Source organism: Labrus bergylta, chromosome 14 (assembly GCF_963930695.1).
Source record: "Labrus bergylta chromosome 14, fLabBer1.1, whole genome shotgun sequence".
Taxonomy (NCBI): domain Eukaryota; kingdom Metazoa; phylum Chordata; class Actinopteri; order Labriformes; family Labridae; genus Labrus; species Labrus bergylta.
The window spans coordinates 11403290-11417450 of NC_089208.1; the positions used below are offsets into that span (position 1 = coordinate 11403290).

Genomic DNA, 14161 nt, shown 5'->3' on the forward strand with positions numbered 1-14161 from the left:
AACGACTCCGAGCAGCATGTGGACTGAACCATCTACTCAGCACGAAGCGGGGTGGCAGCATCTCACCTGACAATAAACTATACGGTAATTTGTCGAGATCCACCAGCAATGCCCCCCCCCCCCTGAGGATTGATCCATTTTTGTACACATTACGTCATCTCTGTTGATAACCCGACATAGATTGATTAATCAAATCATTTTATTCCTCGCTGTCTTTGCCGGGTACCTCTGAAAATACAATTTTTTTACGTCTACGAAACGATTTATAGTGAGCCTTTATTTCTGACATTCAATCAGCAGGTTATTTTGAAATTAATTTCAATTAGGTTTGAAGGAAAGATTTTTTTTTGTTATAATTCTTAAACTTGGAATGGTGGCAACCTTGTTTGTCTGGAAATCTTCAACCAACAAGCCATGGTCAAAACAAAAACAGTCACATTGTGTTTTTTGTTTCTTTTGACGTACTGATTATTTGAAAAATCACTATTAAAATTACAGCAAACATTGTCACTCTCAAAATCGTGTACACATAACATCTGAGTAACCATGTAAAAACAGTAGTATATGGCAAAAAGTGCCTGATCCCATGTGAGACCATAAAGCGACTCCAACCATGAGCTGTTTAAAACGTTTTCTGTGTATTTAGGAATGTATGGTGTGATGTTGGAGGTCCATTGTTATTCACTACGTAGTAAACACAGTGTGCCACATGGACATTTAACTAACTAATTGTGTTTTAACTAATACACATTTTCTCTATTTCTATTTAAATTGAAGTGATTTTTCTTGGTAGTTAGCCACATAAAGACTTTATCAATGTAAATTTAGTTTCTGGTTGAGGTCAGTCAACAAGTTAGTCTTTGCAAAGCATTTTTGTTGGGATGAGATGGGGGCTGGGTGTATAACCCCTCATGCTGACAGAAACCTAACCGGGTCACTGGTTTAATTTGAGTCTCAGTGTTGTTCTCTGGAGAGCCAGCAGGGATACAATTACTCTCTCACAGTCCCATTCATCTGCAAAAGTGCAAATATTTGTGAGCATGATTTAACTTTAATCTATTCAGAAGTGGTTGAAATAAATGCATTGAATATTCTTATTGTTCTTAAGTTCAGTCTGAAATTCTTTTGAGTGCAACATGAAAGCTGGATTCTGCTAAGACACAGAATCTCTGATGAGGGAGAGAGAGTTGTGGACGAAAAGACTGTATAATCAAATAAATATGGAGACTTCTTCTAAATTACAGACATATAAAGATTTGTGCATCACAGTCTTCCCCTAACTTTTCCATTAAACAAGGTTTGGACATGATGAGTACCACTATAATGTAATATTTGTCTTTTTTTTTTTTAACTTTGTTTCATATTTCCTTTCTCTTTCACCTGCAGATTTTATTTAAATTATATTTTTTTTTATTTAACCTTTATTTAACCAGGAACAAAAACTCATTGAGATTAAAAATCTCTTTTTCAAGAGTATCCTGGCCAAGACAGGCAGCAGCACCATTATCAGTTTCACACAAACAGTGAGCAGCCAAACATTCAAATACAAATGAATTATAATATATAATAATGACTAATTAAAATAGTAGCTTCTATGCTGATTGAATATTTATTTACACAGTTTAAGATTAAGCAACAACATAATTTTCTAAGAGGTTACTGCACTGTTTTGCTTTATATTTTCTTTGCATTTGTGGTATTATGTCCCCTCCATTGAGCAATATTTATACAGACTGGTAAAAGAGTCTTGCAATTTTTGAAGAACAATGTTTTTAATACGGTTGAGTTTTTGCATGTAGCCCAAAGAACACAATTGATATTGCTCTAAAAAATGTCTGAAAATGTCTTTGTTATTACAGAGGCAGAGATAATTATTCTGTCTTTCTGTTTCTTCCTTTTGTTAATGTTTTTTTTCCTCAGAAATAAACTGTGATACCAAAAACCAAACAGTGTCTGTGGTAATGAACCTTGCTCTTATTAAACCAAAGGCACATAATCCTTTGGCATAAATAAAAGTTTTCTTAATATAAGAATCCAATTTCTTGGTCGAGGACGTGAAGAATCTGCTCTTAACTAAAGCTACTCTCTATCACCAGGTACTTTCTTTCTCTGGAATGTTCTTCAACCCTTCAAGTGCTCATTCACAGAGGCCCGAGAGGTATTTAGAGGGCTTCAGGATGGTAGCAGAGTAAAGATCGGTTAAATTAGTCCACCTCCCGCTCAGATCCTTCTTTTATTCAGCTTCCCTCCCTGTTTACACACATAAATTGGTCTCTCGCTCCTTTCTGTCTTCAGCACATTTTTCTATACAAGTGTCCATCTGGACTGTGGGAAAGAAGGGGGGAGTAATTTCATCCATGATATCACATGTTACTGAACATTTCTTTTCCTCTAAAACTACATGCAAGCCTTTTTAGGTATGCACATTACTCATGTGAATCCAACAGTCGAAGTTTGTCTTGTTGATTTACAAACCAAAGGTGACATCTGCTGGCTGAAAGTATGAACTATACTTGCATTTTCAAACTACATTGTGATGAGAAGACACACCTTAATGCTCTCTTGACAGTGTCACCTTGTAATTGGCCCTAACTTTATAACTTTTAAAAACAATCATTAAGAAACATGATGCATATATAAGGATATCAAACTAGGCCAGAGCTGATAGGGAGGGATAACGACTAGTTCCAAAAAGAAAAGCTTTTGTTTTTATTCTACAAAAAGAGCAGATATTATAATTGTAATTTAGTGTGTCCTGTTTGTTGACAACTGACAAAAACACAAATTATTCCTGGTAGAATTTCCTGAGATGAATGCTTTTTTTCCCAGCAGATTATATAGCGTATATATATATATATATATATGGCTGTGTTCATTGAGTATTCAAATGTATTATTTTCATCCTGAAAATGCTAACTTAAACAGCTCTAACATTTTGACGACAATTTTTGTTAAGAACAAATCAAATATTGAAAAAATGTTAACAGCATATGAAAAGTTGATTTTTCTTCATATTCCAAAGTATCACAATACATGGACTTTGGTGTGCATTAAATAAACAACTGGCAGCAGCAAACAGAAGAGTGCGTGTAAAAACTGTGAAACAAAAACATGTTTCCCATTTATTAAAGAAAAAACAGGGAATGATTTTCTTTTTAAAATTTCACCCAATGAACTATTATTGTTGGTGTTATTTTCCCCTACATGACAGAAGTGATGACACACATATTTTTTTGTTTTTGTTTAATTGTCCGCAGTGATATCCCTGGTACTATGAAGCAACACAGTCTTACTGCACATAGATATTTAACTTAATGTTAAGGTTTGATGTCTCTGTTTCAAGTAACAGTATGCATTGCTTTTTATCCCATCATTCGATTGCAGTGAAGCCTGTATTTAACTTACTGATACTTTTCTTAAACATAATTTAAAAACTGGATTGAGGGTGAGAATAACCTGTATGAAATATGTCATTTTTATCCTTTACAGCTCTGTGAAAAAAGATCTGCTCTTTATGCTGGTTTAACATATTAGCAAATCAGTTTATATTAGTAATCATTTATTGGAGACTTCAAATACTAATCTCAATTCTGAATGAGTCTGATCACAATTAGACCTCATTACAAAACCTTGACAAAACAAATGCCTTTACCTGATGCAAATACAAGTTGACATTCAACATAACTTTGTAAGAGAAAAATAACTGTATTAAAATCAACCCTTTGGAAATGGCTTTATAGTAGTGCTGCAGCCAAAGGTGAAGTAGTTTTTAAAGACATATCTGAAGGTGTTATCTCTGAGGCCGTATATGAGAGGGCTCAGACACTTGGGGAAAATGATCAGACCCACAAAAAGTGCGTACTGAACATGAACAACCATTGCAGGATCAATGTTCGACTGGTCGCTGGAACTGATGGTACTAAATAGAGATGAGGTGAGACACAGGCACAGCTGAATCAGATGCAACAAAACAGTTTTATGGGCCTTACTGACATTACGAACATGAGAGGAGGCAGACTTCACAGTAATCATGATAGCTATGTATGTATAGATGATAATAGTGCTCACTAATACAAAATACACAATGGTAAAGGCCTTGTTTAAAGTGGAGTAAATCTGCAGTCTGAAGACATTGTTTCTGTAGCAGAACCTTTGCATGGGGATGCTTGTGTTCTCCAGACTGACAAAGAGGAAAAGCTGGGTGAATGAGTCAAATGACCCGACAGTCCACATCACAGCGATTGCAATGCCCGTCCTCCTGGTGGTGGCAATATCAGCATGCCTCAGAGGAAAACAAATGGCAATGTACCTCTCCAAAGACATCACAGCCAGGTTCAGAGGTGACATCTTTAAAGTGATGGATGCAAGCATAACGATTATCATACAAACATAATTGATCATTGTGACCATAGTCACAGCAAAGATGTACAGCAACATGGAGAGAAAAAGCTGCAGGGATTCAGTGAAGAGCAAATGACAAAACAGGACATAACGGGAAGACTCCAGGAGGAGAGGAGTCTTCAGTAGGGCATAAAGCATGACAAGGTTCACATAGAGAAAGAGCAGACATGGCAGTGTGGAGAGCAGAGCTTTGGCAGTTGTGTGAAACGACATCACTTGAGTCCCCTCTGATGAGTCATTCATGGTCACAGCTTGACACAGTGTCTGTAAAAGTCACAAAAACAGACATACCCTTACCAACATCATGAAAAGTTCGATGTATTTTTTTTCCTACAAACTGCAAGTCAGGTTGTTTTCACATTTTAACAGCAAATCAATTCTACCATTCAGACATCACAGGTAATAATAAGGCATGTCATTAAGACCAGTAAAAAATGTACCATACGTACAATTCAAAGAGTAGGAGATAAAATAATCTACATGAAGTCTAACACCATTTAAAATACATGCTGAAATCAAAAAGAACACACATTTCCAAACCCCCTGAAAAGTAACACACAATGATTAAAGAGCATCACAATAAAAATACCTCAGAACTTCACAAAATCAATGTAGTTAAAAGTGTTATAAAGAGATGTACTGTGTTGTATGTCTGAGACACATAACTTACCATTTAGTGGTGAGTTCTTCTTTTGAACTTGTTTTAAACATCTGAGCAGTGATCTAACCCGCAGCTCATTAGTTCCCTTTCATAAGCAACCTGTGACATGACATCACTCCCATCATAACCAGTCAAAACTCTTCATTGATTGTTGTGAGCAGTTGAGCAGTTTACAACTTCTTTTTAAGAGAATATGAATTAGTTCCTAAAAAAATAATGGCAGTTAATCAAATATATAGTGTTTCTGCTTTCTTCTTATTTCATAGTATTCAATTTAATTTGCTGACGTGAGCTTTTCTTCTGCCAATCAGCCCGACAACATAATTAGCTCTCTGACATATTGGTTAGATTCAATGAAAATCTCCAACCCTCCTTAATACAACAGCAATACAAAAACTCTGACCTGTCGAGAGTTGCATCTCTTCTGTGTTAGAATTACAGACAAAACAAAAATGGTAGGAAAAAATAAAGAAACCCAAGGACCATATTTTTACATAACAGTAAAAATGGCTGAAATCACAAGCTGAATTTTTACCTTAAGGGTTCTATCATGCTGGATTTCAGGGCATGCTGCTGCACTGTTTTCCCACCTCAGTGTTTCACAAAGGCAATTTCTGATCAGTGTAAACCTGCTGAGCTACTGAAGTGTGAAAGAATTGAATTGAAACAGTTACTGATGAACAAGGTGAAGGGAACAAAACTGGGCTGAAGTCAGTAACTGCTACCTGGGAATACTTTCAACAGCCTGTTTAAACAACAGTGGATACAAATGTGAGCATGTAAACCAGAGACAAAATCAAGCCACATTGGGTTTTTATTTCAAACTCATTTAAATTCCCAACAAAGATAAATTCCTGATGTTTTTGACATGAATTAATTGTCAAATTTCGACATCATTTGGACATCTACTCTTGATTTAAGTTGACATCTTCTTTTGATAGCAACTGGGCATCTTGCATTAACTGGATGTTGGCTCTTTGACATCAACTGGAGGTCAGGATGGTCATCAACTTGATGTTGAGTTTTTGATGTCAACTTGATGTCAGATTTTGACATCGACAAGATTTTGGCAGTTGATCTAACCTGGAAGTTGGATTTCAACATCATCATCCAATGGTGGGTTTTGACATCAACCAAATGATGGGTTTAGATATCTGGTTGGGGCATTAACTGGACGCCACATTTTGATATCAACTTTGACACTTTGACGTTTGATGTCAACTAGAGGCTGGCTTCCAATGTTGCCTGGACATCTGGTTTTGGTGTCAACTGGAGGTAAGCTTTAATGTCAACTGGATGTTGGCTCTTTGACATCAACTGGAGGTCAGGATGGTCATCAACTTGATGTTGGGGGTTTTTGATGTCAACTTGATGTCAGATTTTGGTATCAAGTGGATGATGGCTTTTGATGTCAGCATCATGTTGGATTTTGACATTAACGTTAACGTTAAGTTTTGAGTATAACTTGATTTTGGATTCTGCTATCAACTCACAATAGGTTTTGATGTCAAATGGATTTTCCTTCATCACTATAAAATGACTGCACAATGTTGGTTGTTGATGTCAATCTAACTTTGGTGGGTGATCTTCAACCATTTTTAATATTCTTCCTAAATCGTTTTCCCTTTTAAATCAGAGTTTGATGACATGTCAAAGTCCAGTTTTGCAAGTTGATATCAAGTCAATCCCCATTTTCATCTCAACCAAATACCTCATCAGTCCAATGCTGGAGGTGGATTTCATCAGTGTTGATGTCAACACAGCACAGGATTTAGTCTTCAACCCAGTGTTGATTTAAAGCTTCCAACCAAAGTTAGGGTTTTGACATGATCAAAACGTTGGGATCTGCAGTTATCTCAATGTTGGGTTTTGACCTCAACCAGATGTTGGTTTTGACATCAACATAAAAAAAAGGGCTCTCAACATCAACTAGAACTTGACAAAAACAATTGCAAAGGCAGAAATTTCTTATATTGCTTATCAAGCCATGAAGCAAATCCCTCTATGACTCTACACCTCAAAATGCATGGTACAGGTTATGTCAGGAATGTCATTTGCAAAGTATATTGATTTTACACGGAAGGTGAGAAAATTTTTGTTCGGTTGACCTCTTGGTGCGAAAAAACAGACAACTGCTAATCAACCATAATTCAGCCATATTGGATTATACTGTGTACAGTGGTCATTTTAGTACCAGCTTGTCAGGCTCAGCTGTTTGAAGGCTGTTTGGGATTACAATCATCAGTCTGTAGCCTGGCAACTTCAGCTGGACATTAAGTATGGGTCAAGTTCCCAGGAATAGTCTATTTGAGCAACCATTGATGTCCCTTTTTCATTTTCAAAGTAGACATTTTTCATTTTAAAACCAATAGTTCAAATGTGCTTTCAAACTGTGTTTGTTTGCAAATAGGTTATTTTAAACATTCTTATTAAATACTACAGTCATCTGCACTATTACCAATATGAAACATTTGTTATGTTGCTCATTATGCTTGGAGGTGTGCCAGCAGAAACTAGTGTTTGACAATTGAAAAGGTTGATCTGTTAATGGCGAAAGATGAATATGAGGTTTTTCAAATGTTACTCCTCTTTTCATCATGAATGTTTTCATAAATATTTTGCCAAGAAACAGTATTTAACTCTTGATTTAAAATGCCATAGACAATGCCATCATAAGACCAAAACAAAGCCACACATTCATAGTGCTCGTCTCATATTCATTAAGACACCTTGTGCACTCTAATGATCACATCTCTTCAAATGTATTTAAATCAGTTTTTCATGTGGCAGATTTTTTTTTTTTTTTTTTTATACAAACTTATTTTTATTTTGTCATTCTTTACATTTCATGCATGTTTATGAAGTATAAGATTATTCAAACAGCTTTCAATAATTCTATCAAAAAAACTTTTATTCAGGGATGCTAACATGTCTGACCTGCTTAGACTCTTGTCTCTTAATGATCTCAGAGACTATGTCTTTGGAGAACGTCAGTATCAACACATTAATTATTCACATGTTTATGTTGCACTGTGATGTAATATATTACCCAGTGAGTTGGTCCACAGAGGGACAATTAAATCCTCAGTTTTGTTCCCTGGTGTAAATCAGGGGAACATGTTGCATATCTTTAAATGTTTAGAAAACTTCTTTATTTTTTTCATTTGTTTCTGCTGTATCATACTTATTTCCTTCTGCTAAATGGAGGAAAAAGGTGCTTTGATGCTTTGAAGAGAGAACTCAAAAGCACGATATGGCAACTTAAGTAATACAATTATAATCGAATGTGATTGAGTTGATTATATGATTTATTTATACATTCATTAAAGCAAAACAGTCAAATCCAGGTAATACGAGTAGAGTTGTCCAATCACTGTTTATGTGGCATATAATTAAAATAAGTGTAACTTCAACATCTGTATAGTTTCAAAAGAAAAAAAAAAAAAGGATTTCTTCCTCAATCGTTTGGCCGTGTCTTTTTTTTAAATGATGCAGAATAAAAAGAACCAATGCCCAGTCATGTGCACAGTTTAGTGATTTTAGTAGATTAGTAGTGAAATTGATTTTAACCCCCAAACATGTCATGCAATTTCCATTTTTCTGTGTGCATAATTGAATCTTTAATGAAGGTCCACATTTAAAATGGTCATGATGTATTTTTAATACACATAAATGTACAAGCACGGAGGGCATTTTTACAGCATCCATCTTTAATTTTTGTTTGAATTCAAACATTACAAACACATTATCTATGATGCTATCAATCAAAAGTAAAGAAAATCAAACAAGGGGAGCAAAATATTTTTAGAAACTTAAGAAATGTATTGTAAAGCAATTTTACAATCAAAAACCATTAATTCAAAATAAAAAAATAAGGCAAAGCTGTAAGGCATAGTATCTACAACACAAAAGCAACTTAATAATTATAATAATAGTAATAATAATAATAATATTTTTCTCTAAACTTGATGCTGAAGTGGATGAGGATGAGGATGACTCTTGAAACATTTCTTCATCTCTTCTATGGCTGCTGGTTACATATATTCTTAGAATTGGACATTAGCTGTGGAAAGATTATTGCACAATTATAACATGAAAACAGGAAGTGGTGCAGCTCCCGCTCTGATTTTGAAATGATTGCCCTAGCTTTAAAACAAAAATATGTTAATCAGAGTTCCTTCATTTCTTTATTAGAGAACCAAATAGGGACCCATATTACACCTATGTTAAACAATGCTTGGACAATTTTATGTGTTTGTACACCCCCCCCCCCCCCCAGTAACTATCAACACTACTGCACATAATAATTAACTGATTACTTGAAAATCTTAAACAATCTTGTGTTATGTACAAATTCTATTGAGGACGTCTACTTACCACAGGTATCCTTCTTTAAACTCAGTAAATTTGTGCCGAACCATAAATGTTGCTAGAGCATCTGCTACCTGGCAACAGATGACGATAAACAACTTAGAAGAAAAGCAATAAACTGGATCTTAACCAAACTGATCAAGCTATACAAAATCACAAAACCAGCCGTGCAAACTACATCATAATATGGCGTTACAGACAATATCTCCTATGTTATTATTTTATTGGTGAGTTAAAGATTTTCTTGCATAAGGGTTGAAATATCATGAAGCGTTACACGGTCATTTGTAAAATGTCATAGGTGAGTACAATCAGCTCAGAATCTTATCTCAACCCTTACTTTTTCAGGTGCGTCTTCATGGACAGCGTGACCACACTGAGGGAGGACTTGCATTTGAAACTTCCCTGTGAACAAACAGTGGAGTAAACAATATCCAGAGTTTGTTTATTTAGCTGTCCAGAACCAAAGGCAGTGTACATTTTTCAACCATGTTTAAAACTGTCATTTGTGCTCCTTACCTTGCATTTGTCCAATAGTAAGGTCTTTGTCAAGCCTGTCCACTCCTGTACAATGGATGAGTTTCGGTGTGAAATTGTGAAGTTAGTAAAATAGATTGAAATAAAACCGGAGTAATTCATATTTATTCTATCAAGCTGGTAGATTATTTGAAATTCCTTTATACAGCCCATCCAGATGCTTTTCACGTGTATAGGGTGCTAAATAATAATGTACATTCACTGTGGGAGATCTCACCTGCAAGCAGAAGCAGTTTTGGTGCAGGGCAGGTGAGAAAGAGCGCAGACAGGCCTCTGAACCAGCCTTCCCAGTATTTTTCCGTCTTTGAAAGCTCCACTCTCCAGGTGAAAATGCTTTCCTTTTTTACCTGAATGAAAGAAAATCAAACTTACTTGTTAACCTCTCACAAACACAAAGACACAAGTATGCATACATACTGTACGGTAAGTGTTACATCAGAAAAACAAAAAAAAAAGATATAACCTCTTGGTCATCCTCTTTCATCCTTTTCTGGTTTGATTCTTCTTCTACTTCTTCTTCCTCTTCCTCCTCTATAATACCTTCACCTATGCTATTAGACACACCTGGACGGCTGGTGGATTCCTCGCATCTGTCAATGTCAGATTACAGTAAGTCAGCACACGATGCAAAACACATAACCAACAAAAACCATGCAGGACATGACGTGCAGGTGAGAAACAGAGCTCACATACTTTTTCACCTGGCCTCCCATGGACACCCGTGCTGATTCTGTGTTTCGGATCTGTCCGCTCTTCACACTGAAAGTAATGAAAAAGAAAAGTTAAGGCGCTGAATTATAACAGTCAGTTAATCAGTTAGACAAAATTCAAAAATGTTACAATTTTGATTGTCTTCATTTAGTCCGTATCTCTTACTTCCGAGATATAACAGTATCACCAAGTAGATTGTGTTTACCTCCACTCGATGGCGTTCTCCAGAGATTTGAAAGTCTTTGGCCGACTTCTGAGGAAATTCTGCATACTGTTCAAAGCATCCATCGCTGTACCTGAGTTACCAAAATGATTTGTTAGTTATGAACCCAGAGGCACTACACTTGGCTCATCACTAATATAGTTTTATCATGCATATTTATGAGATTAATGCAAATAAGCACTATACAACAAAAACAGAAAACACATATCCATGTTGCTTGTATTCATGACAACTTATGTACCAACCTTCTACAACGTCAATGACACAGAGGCCCAGCAGGGACGGTATATGATTAGCAACAGCTGTGTGAACTGCAATGGCTCCACCCATGCTGTGTCCAATAATCATGATTGGAGGCGGGTTCTCGCCATAGAGCATCTCCACCACTTTGCCGATATCCCTTTATTAAAAAAAGAGGCAAAGACGCCCTTGTTAACATTGCAATACTTTCATTCATATGCGGTACATGTTGACATTTTGGTGAATACAGGGGTTCACTTTCCCCCAAAAGATGTTAAGGAAAAAAAAAGCACATTTGGTTCTCAGATGATCAAGCATCTACTGTACATGTGCTGCACTGCATACAGTCACTTACTTGGCCATCGTGTCTGCAGAGAGATCGTCAGGATTTTTCACTTTGCTGTCGCCTGCAGGTGATGAGAGAGTAGAAAGTTTCAACAGTTGTTCCATTAAAGCTCATGTACCTGCAAAGAATGGCCTGCAGTTTGAGTTTTCCCCTGATCACATAATGTGGCAGAGTCTAGTTCTAATCCCAAAGTTAGAAGAGCTACTTTGGTGCAGCATTCTCACTTAGCTCACACTGCAATATTTATGCAGACTCTTCTCAGCAAATGAGATGAATGTCGAGGATGCATTGCAATATTTAAGAATGCAACTAGGATGCAGAGATTGGAAGATTTTAAATAAACAGCTAAATATAATTTTTTAAAGGATTATTGTAAAGGAACTGAAAATACTACCTAAACAAATTGATACATTTCCATCTAGATGTCAATATAAATACACTGTCTTATTAAAAAGTGTTCTGTTGTAGAACTAGCTGTACTTACCATGAGCACGAAGGTCCATAGCCACCACCCTGCAGTTGATCCTGCTGCAAATGACGGCCTGTAAAGACACATTAAGAAACAATTTCAATCCAACCTAGTGCAGCAAATACCCCAATATCCATCGCAGCGTTGTGATTTCCCCCACACTGTTGTGGCACATTGTAAACATACAATTCATCAGACTTAGGAGGTCAGATAGAGAGTCTGTTATAGTTATGATACATACAGTGAACACTGCCCAGGAGAGTGCAGAGTGGCCTCCTCCATGGAGCAGGAGCAGCACAGGACCATGAGCGCCACTGCAGTAAATTCTGAAAAGGTTCAGTGCAGTCAAAGAAACACTCGCTAAAGCTGTATGAGTGAAACGTGAGGCTGCTGCACAAATCAGAACAAACAAGACTGTTTTAAACGGACTCTCCAATGGTTCTATACATTGAGTTAAACAACACACTGGTACAAACAAATAGTTTAATCTAAAATAAACTTGATGCAAACACACCAAAGTTCTAACAACTCAGGCCAGACATTTCTCTTGACATACAGAAGCTACTGTAAAAGGATATATCTTTGCCATTTTCATTTTCCACCTCAACGTCCTCCATGGTTTCAAAGTAGTGACTCCAGGGTAGGGGGGAGAAATCTCTTTTACGTCCAGGTCTGTAAACGACACAAAAAAGACATGCACAAATTAAACCAATCTCAAAATCACAACAGGATTATAGAAACACATAAGCAAGACAAACGATTCAGTGTTTTCATCTGAAGAGGAAAACCTTGCTTTCTTAACATTTCACATGGTCAAAACTGCAAAACTGAGAAGAAAAACGAACTTATGTATAAGAGTGAAACGAAAATCGACTTGAATAAGAAAGGTTAAAGTATGTTGCATGAAATCAAGAGTGAAGTATTATTCAAAAAGACCAAAAATGCCTCACCACTTCTGCAGCTGTCCCTCACAAAACATTAATGTTTGGCATTCATAGACAACCTGACACGTTTAAAATCTCTATGTGCAGACATCGTGAGACTAAAAAGACTTTGTCCACGATTCAGATTACTTGGATTAAATTGAACAAAACCTCAAATATGCAACACTAGTCAAATTCGCATCATTTATTTGTCACCTACAAGAGAAAATACTATTTCTGGAGACTTCATCGTACTAGGAAGGATATCAAGACATTATGAATGGTTTTGGCATCAATATAGTAACAATGAACACTGCGAATAAATGAGGTCATGTTCCAGCACTACTTGGTGACTTCAGTGTTATGCAAAGTGTTTAATGTTATGGCCAAATGTTATTCTAAACACTGGTGGGAACAGCTAGCATAACAAGCTGACGCGGTCGGTCCAGCTGTCCAGTCTCCATTAAGCTGCTACAACAACAAAACAAGTCAAATGGATTAAACAGAAAATGTTGCCGCTGTACATTTTGTGAAATGACATTTTAGTCAGCCAGCAGAGTTAATATCTAGCTTTTAAAAATGTGTTTTTCTTTCTCACCCCATTTTCATTTTGGAGCTGGACTGCAAGCCTCCAGCCATAGGAGGTCTGGAAGCTAACAGGTTTAAATGAAGCTGCTTCTCCATCTTGACGAAAGCTTGGACCAGTGTCTGTCAGGATCGGTTTATTGACACCTTCCCTCTACTTCGCCACATAAGATTTTCTTTGACACCTGAAGCGACGCCAGCCAGGCATTGGTAAATTAATTAGCGCTAGCCGACTACGTCCGTCTGTCAAGCTAAAGGCGACTCTTCTTCTTCTTCTTCGTCTTCTTTAAGTGGTGACTGCTACTAGGCGGAGCACTATCGCCACCTACTGTTGTATTTATTTTTTATTTTTTATTTTATTTGTCAATTTTATTTCATTCAAAAAACAAAACAAAACAATAAAGTTAAGAAAAACAAACAAACATAAAAATTGAAATTTTGAATGAAAAGGAGCAGAAAGAAGATGAATCTTATAAATATCCGCCCCTCTTTTACAAAACATTAATTAAAACAAAACAGAACACTTAATTCAAAAACAATTTAAATTAAATTAAATTGGCTGCAGGCAAACACAGCCACTGGCAGCCCCCCTTGTAAGTCCTCCTTACCAATTCATTATGCACAAAGTATGTCACAATACATTTTTATTACAGCATCACGAAAAAAAAAAAAGAAACCAGTATCTCATTGACAC

General features: G+C 36.4%; 2 protein-coding genes across 2 annotated transcripts; both read right to left on the minus strand.

Annotated features, from left to right (window-relative positions):
* Positions 1 to 3098: 3098 nt before the first annotated feature.
* On the minus strand, positions 3099 to 4918 carry LOC136182445 (odorant receptor 131-2-like). Its single transcript, XM_065963288.1, has one exon. It carries the CDS (start codon positions 4642 to 4644, stop codon positions 3715 to 3717), a length of 930 nt encoding a protein of 309 aa, XP_065819360.1. The 5' UTR covers positions 4645 to 4918; the 3' UTR covers positions 3099 to 3714.
* A 3780-nt stretch (positions 4919 to 8698) lies between these two features.
* On the minus strand, positions 8699 to 13749 carry ppme1 (protein phosphatase methylesterase 1). The gene is made up of 14 exons (XM_020630233.3): positions 13481 to 13749; positions 12538 to 12631; positions 12201 to 12293; positions 11975 to 12032; positions 11500 to 11551; positions 11150 to 11304; positions 10887 to 10977; positions 10664 to 10729; positions 10434 to 10560; positions 10188 to 10317; positions 9953 to 9997; positions 9774 to 9838; positions 9440 to 9507; positions 8699 to 9125 (listed from the first exon to the last, which is right to left on the minus strand). The coding sequence occupies exons 1-14, from the start codon at positions 13564 to 13566 to the stop codon at positions 9122 to 9124; spliced, it is 1134 nt and encodes a 377-aa protein (XP_020485889.2). The 5' UTR covers positions 13567 to 13749; the 3' UTR covers positions 8699 to 9121.
* Between the last annotated feature and the right edge of the window lie 412 nt (positions 13750 to 14161).